A 6,986-nucleotide genomic window follows, 5' to 3' on the forward strand; every position below is an offset into this window, starting at 1 on the left:
GTATTTGGGTCTACAAAAATTATTTTTTGAGCTCACTAATGCTTCACCTTACTGCTTGGAATCTAACATGAAAAAAGGTGTTCCCACAGAAATACTTTGCAGAGGCTGAGAAAACCACTAGGGGGACATTCTGAGCTTTCGATAGGTTATACACACATCATTGGGCGTAGTAGGTGTGCGTAAGCAAGTATTTTCAAAAATGGAAGAGGTGAGTGGAGCCACCTTGGTTGATTCAATAAATGTATTAATATTTCAGAAAATAGAAAGCATAGGAGGTTCTTATTCGAGATTCTAGTTTGTCAATATCTAATTCATAAGAAACTATAGACTTTGTACTTGGACATCACAAACATCTAATTAGAACCAATGCTGCATTCAACATGCCATGTGACACACAAAAATTGATATTTAGGATTTTTTTAATATTTACTTTTAAATTAAGAAACTAACTAATGTATAATACTAAAATATGAATTATAATCTACAATTTGATACCAAACTTATTGACATACATTCATAAAATAGTAATTCAATAAAATTTTGAATGCTAGTCTACAAATACAATGACATGGCCTTTGACCTGTAACCATAAGTAAATCAGTGTCAGTAGGGTTAATTAATTCATGCATGCAAGTTGTGTTCGGACGCTTTCTTTAGTGCTCTCTTCAAATTTAGAATTTTTGTATTGTTTACTGTATTATACGAACAGTTTTCTACTTATTTTAAATAGTTGTTATTTGTATCTAATTTCATTGTGTTATTATTTAGTTTTCTACCCAGTTACAGTACTTAATCATTTTTCCGTGCTTTTTTTTCTTTATCAGCTCAGTTGTGTTGGGCTTCTATTTGCTTTATGAATTCTGAAATACAAGATTACGTGTTGAAGGTTGTACCTTTTACCACCACACTTATTCAGGCTTCAGGTGGGGAAAACTTGTCTTTGGGATTATCTGCAATGATTCATCAAGAGACTGATTGGTATTTAAGCTAACCTTCTTCTCCTGATGGTGCCCAACTTCCTCCTGAACAAGCCGAACCTATTTGGGACGATGAAGCATTTGACAGCCTTTTTCCTCCACCTGAATTTGCAGTGTCTTCCTAAGTTCCTATTGTGGGTTTTATTAGGCTTAATATGGCTTTTTTTTACATTTTCCCAGGTATGTTTTGTTTTATCCCTTTCCTCGATTTCCTATAGCCCTCTACCTTCCTTATTACATGATAGTCCTTCCTCTCAGTATTTTTTGTTTCCATCATCTTCTAATATTGGAGTTCATGCTGAGCATTTTGTATCTTACTTATGTGATGGTGCAGGCATCCCCATCCCCCCCTTTTGCAGTCTTCAGATCTTCACCTTGATCTATGGGTCCTTCAGGTTTTATCCAAGGGACTGTCATCCATTTCCTCTCCCCTCCTCAATTGCCTCGGGATCCTACCACATGTCAGTATCTGTTTGAGGCAGCACAGGATCTTCTCTCTCAGAATGCCATCAAACCTGTCGTTTACCCTTCTCCGGAATTTTATTCCAGGTTGTTTGTTGTCCCCAAGAAAACCAGAGATTGGTGGCCTGTGATCGATCTGTCATGCCTCAATCTCTTCTTGGTGCTACCTCTTTTGTCCATGGAGTCGTTTCTCACTTTCAGGTGAATTTTTTCTCCAGGTTTATGAATAACCAAGGTCGACGCCTTGAATGCTTATCTCCATAATTCCATATCATGGAAGTTGAGATGCTTGCCTCGGTTTGGTCATCATGGGGTGATTTATGAATTTTTTGCTTTTCATTTCGGGTTTGCTGTGGCACCATATGTCTTTTGTTGGGTTGTCAAGGCTTTTGCCGGACTTATGCACACTTCAGTTTTCACCATTACATGGATGACTGACTTCTGTTGGCTTATTCCAAACTGGAGTCTGCCCAACATGCTTGTTTGCATCTTTAGGAGGTCGCTTGGGTCAGTTGGTTGATCAAGTTGAAGAAATCCTTTCTTGTTCCTACCCAATATCTTATCCATTTGGATGTTTTGTTCAGCACTCATCTCAGTTGGGTCCAACCTTCTCCTCTGTGACTCCATTCAATGGAGCTGGCAGTCATCGATGCCCTTACTGCTCCCATTATTATTGCATGTGCATCTTTTTTGGGGATATGGTCCTCTATGGTAGCACTTATCCCCGTGGGTCGTGCTCATATGAGATCCTGATAATGAGAAATCCACTTCATATGAGATCACATTCAGTGGACTCTTCACAACCAATGAAATCTTGCATGGGATCCCTTGGATTTTCCTTTTATCCTTCCTACTTCCCTTGTAGACGATCTGCATTGATGGTTGGACAAGGCTTGCACTTTGGCAGGGTTCTGCTTCCTCCCCATCATCCAGAATTACATATTTTCATGGAAGCTTCACTTCACAGCTAAGAGTCGTAGGTTGAGCAATTAGTTGCTTCATGGTCATTGGTCTGCAACAGATTGGTCTTACCATATCAATATTCTGGAGCTTCTTGCTGTCCATTGCACTTTGGATCATTTTCTTCTTCTTGCTTACATTCGTCTGGTTATGATTCATACAGACAATTCTATGCTGGTGGCACATTTCAATCGCCATGGAGGCACCCATTCTTGTTCCCTTCATTGTCAAACATCAGATCTTTTTTTGGGGCCAGCACTTACAGTATTCATCTACTTGCTTGTCTTGTTTCGATTGCTTTCAAGCTTGTTGTGGATTGTCTATCCTGCTCGGACAATCCAGTGTAGTGGTCTCTGGATCCTCAGGTTTTCCAGTGGTTATGCACTTGGGTGGGTACTCCATACCTGGATGCATTTGCCACTATCCTCACAGCCAAGTTACCTCAGTTTTGGTCTCTGGTGCCTCATCCACTTTCTATGGCTGTTGATGCATTCAGTCAGGACTGGACAGACAAATTCCTTTATGTGTATCCTCCTATCTGACTCCTTCCCAAGGTGATTTCTATCATCCACTCCATGTCAAGTACTTCTGATTGCCCCTTTCTGGTTGGCCCAACTGTGGTTTCTGTGGCTGCTCCAGATCCAACCTGCTACACCTTTGCCTCTTCCCAGCACTCCATATTTTCTATGGCAGCCTCGGTCCCAGGTAGTTAATCTCACCATTCCTACACTTCATCTTCACGCCAGGATTTTATCTGGTCCTTGGCAAGGCATTTGGTTTATCACAGCGAGTAGCTTCATTGTTGGCACTTTCAGTTTGACTTTCTTCCATGGAAGTTTCTCACCATAAATGGAACGTTTTCCACCATTGGTCTTTGGATCGTGGGTAATCCCCTGCTTGTCCCACTGTTCCTCTTGTTACAAATTTCCTCGCTTGGTTATTTGATCATGGAGGTTTGGTTTCCTTGATTGTGGGTTATCCCTCATCTTACCCCCACATGGAAGTCAGTTCCTGGCAGTTGAGTTTTGGATTTAGAGCTGAACCAATTACCATAACTCCTCACACATGTTCAAGGGGTGCCTGGTGCCTCACTCGTTTCTCCTCAGGGGCACTGCTTTGGTGCTGTGGGTCATGGTTGGAGCACTTGTTGGTTGTTCTGCTTTTTCCTCTTGTGCTGACCCTCGATGTCTTTATGCTGAGGATGTTACTGTGCTTGAAGTGGGCTGGTCTGTTTGTTTCGTATGGGATATCTATATATTTCTCTCTGATCACATGTACCCTGTTCCCCAATCGGTGGTGGGAATTTCTCCCTCCAATTGGATGAACTTGAGGTGAAGATGGTATGATCCTCTTTCCTTCCCCTACATAGATATCGATTCCCGGCAGTCAAGTTTTGGATGCAGTTGACTTGCAGCATACTGTCCATTACACCCTAGCCACTCTACACCTTGGGGAACATCCCTTATTTTACCCACCTTTTGTTCATCGGCAAGATATTGAAATTATTATATATTGTGGTTAGGATCAATGTCCAACCATTTTCTCTCTCATTGAGATGTGCTCCTCAGAGTTGTCTGCCTGGATCTGTCATACCTTTTCCACATCTGGGTGTCCTTTGGACACTTTCAAAGGATGCTTCTACTTTCTTCTTTGCACAGGTCCCTCCACCTATTCATTGTGTGATTCTAGCTATGTATGAGAGTGTAAATAAGATACCTTGTTGGAACTTATAATTTCCCTACATTAAAAATATATTTAGGACACGTACTTGCTTCTGCTCATACTTCCCACCTGTGCTTTGGTTTCTGCCTAAACTCGAAGTGATAGTTAGGTAGAATTGCATAGAGGAAGTCACATGTGTGGGGTGCATCTATTAGTGGAGGTTTGTCACATGACAATTTGCATGCATGAATCAGTTAAACCATATGAACCAAGGGGTACATGGGAGTAAAAGGCTTGTGGCACGTGAAAAAACAAATTACAAATAGAGGGCAGCATTGAACGAGAATAGCTAGGTATGTTAAAGTACCTGTCGGAAATATATTTTCAGTGTAAGAAAATTATAACTTTTGTATGTTAGCATTTTAATATCTGACAAAGTAGCTATTCAGCAGTGTGTACTTTAAAGTTGTAGTTTTTCATGTTAGTGTACTAATATCTGATGAAGTAGCTATTCAGCAGTGTGTACTGTATAGTTGTAGTTTTTCATGTTAGTCTACTAATATCTGATGAAGTAGCTATTCAGCAATGTGTACTTTAAAGTTGTAGTTTTTGATGTTAGTGTAGTAATATCTGATGAAGTAGCTATTCAGCAGTGTGTACTGTATAGTTGTATTCATCAGATATTAGTACACTAACATGAAAAACGTAACTATTCAACAGTGTGTACTGTATAGTTGTAGTTTTTCATGTTAATGTACTGATATCTGATGAAGTAGCTATTCAGCAGTGTGTACTGTATAGTTGTAGTTTTTAGATGTTAGTGTTTTAACATCTTATGAAGTAGCAGCACAACATAATTTGTATGTGTAGTTGGAGTTTTTGTTTTATTTTAGTGTTTTAACATCCCAGCAGTGTGTGTGTACTGCGTAACTATACACATTTTTTATTTTTTCAATGTCTCATGATGAAAAAACCCAACCGGTTTTGAAGTAGTCTAACAAAGACTGTAATGTGAATCTTTTGCATATAATTATTGTACCACTTTCCTTTGTAGGCTTTGATTGTACAAAGTATGCTTATTACTATGTCTTTTTAAACACTCAGGTTTCTGCTGTGATGGATAAATTTGAAAATCAGTTTGAAGACTTGGATGTGAGAACATCTGTAAGTATATGTATATACACAGGTAGATAAATTAAATGATTGATTGATTTTCAACCTACTATTGAACAATTTCTGGAAGATAAACTGATCTCAAATTCAGCCTGAAATGTCATGCCAACTGTTTTAAGTTTTTAAAAAAATAGATAAAACAGCTAGTGGAAGAAATATTAATGTTCAAAATGTATATCGCTGTTTGTTATTATTAAAAAATTTAAAATTAGCTTCAGCTTAACTATCATCAGAATTTCTTATTTTAATCTGAGCTCATTCTCAGCTCCAGCACATTTCTCTTACTGTTGAGTTTCAATGTTTTCTGTCAAGTATTCGTTGTGTTGGCTGTAATTTCTCAAGCACATTTCTGTTACTGTTGAGTGTCAATGTTTTCTGTCAAGTATTCGTTGTGTTGTTTGTAATTTCTCAAGCACATTTCTCTTACTGTTGAGTGTCAATGTTTTCTGTCAAGTATTCGTTGTGTTGCCTGTAATTTTTCAAGCACATTTCTCTTACTGTTGAGTTTCAATGTTTTCTGTTAAGTATTCCTTGTGTTGGCTGTAATTTCTCAAGCACATTTCTCTCACTGTTGAGTTTCAATGTTTTCTGTCAAGTATTTGTTGTGTTGCCTGAATTTCTCAAGCACATATTTCTTACTGTTGAGTTTTAGTATTTTCTGTCAAGTATTCGTTGTGTAGGTTGTAATTTCTCAATCACATTTCTCTTACTGTTGAGTTTCAGTATCATGATGTATTATTTTAAGCACATTTCTCTTACTGTTCAGTTTCAGTGTTTTGTGTTAAGTAATTATGTATATTTTGATGGTGGTAGATGCATATCAGACAATAGTAATTTACAATCAAAGTCTTTAAGCCTCCAGAACATTTCAATGAACAAAACTGGTACTGATTTTCTCAGGTTCTAGAGGATGCAATGGGAAGTGCAACCTCAACAAGCACACCACAGGAACAAGTGGATAATTTGATTCAACAGGTGGCAGAGGAAAATGGACTAGAAATTCTTGATCAGCTCCAGGGAGCCAAATCTGTTCCATCATCTTCAGTCTCAGAGAGGACTCCTGTAGAAGAAGATAACCTTACCAAAAGGTAAAATGGTTCATTCATTTAAGTATGTTTATCAACTACTAATCCAACCGGTGTGATCAGTGACATTCTGGACTTATGCTAATCAAACCCTTATCTGACCACTTTGCTGTATATTTCACTGTGAAATATAAGGACTAAGTGACCATTCATACCATAGATGTTCATTGTCCAGTTTTGTTTTATAATGTCAGACTACCGTAGAAGGTTTATTTTTTTCTACTGATTCTGACTAAGTTTGTAAATTTATAACTTTTAGTTTGCTATCAAAAATTCTGAGTAAAACTGAGTTAAAATGGCTGCTATTCTTTTCACTTACAAATAAATATTTTGATCATACTAGTTTAGATTAAATACCGTATTTTTGGTACATATAAGACACTTTTTTACCCCAAAATTTGATGTCAAAATCTGCTTGAGTCCGATACACCAAAGGTATGAATAATATATATGTATATATACGATATACACAAGCCATGTATAAATATATTTAAATAGGCATGCATAGTTCAGTTCAATTGAATGTGTTATTTATAACAGTAGTATTTTTTTTTCTTTTAAAAGCATAACTATTTATAATGCTCCCTAAATAATAAAAAAATAAATTACAGTGAAAGACAATAAAGATTTGTAGGATTTAGAACCAAAACTAAATAAACAGTAAACC

The 6,986-nt window shown here is 37.5% G+C and overlaps 1 protein-coding gene across 2 annotated transcripts in view; it reads left to right on the forward strand.

The window, feature by feature from the left end:
* Nucleotides 1-6,341, forward strand: part of LOC106472518 (charged multivesicular body protein 1a-like) — a 39,047-nt gene extending 32,706 nt beyond the window's left edge. For both annotated transcript variants that reach the window (XM_022401089.1, XM_022401090.1), the window contains exons 7-8: nucleotides 5,166-5,225; nucleotides 6,135-6,341. In XM_022401089.1, coding sequence (XP_022256797.1) covers nucleotides 5,166-5,225; nucleotides 6,135-6,326 — 252 coding nt within the window. In that variant the 3' untranslated portion in view covers nucleotides 6,327-6,341. The remainder of the gene's footprint in view (nucleotides 1-5,165; nucleotides 5,226-6,134) is intronic.
* Nucleotides 6,342-6,986: the final 645 nt, after the last annotated feature.

Source organism: Limulus polyphemus, unplaced genomic scaffold, assembly GCF_000517525.1.
Source record: "Limulus polyphemus unplaced genomic scaffold, Limulus_polyphemus-2.1.2 Scaffold5398, whole genome shotgun sequence".
In the NCBI taxonomy this organism is placed as follows: Eukaryota; Metazoa; Arthropoda; class Merostomata; order Xiphosura; family Limulidae; genus Limulus; species Limulus polyphemus.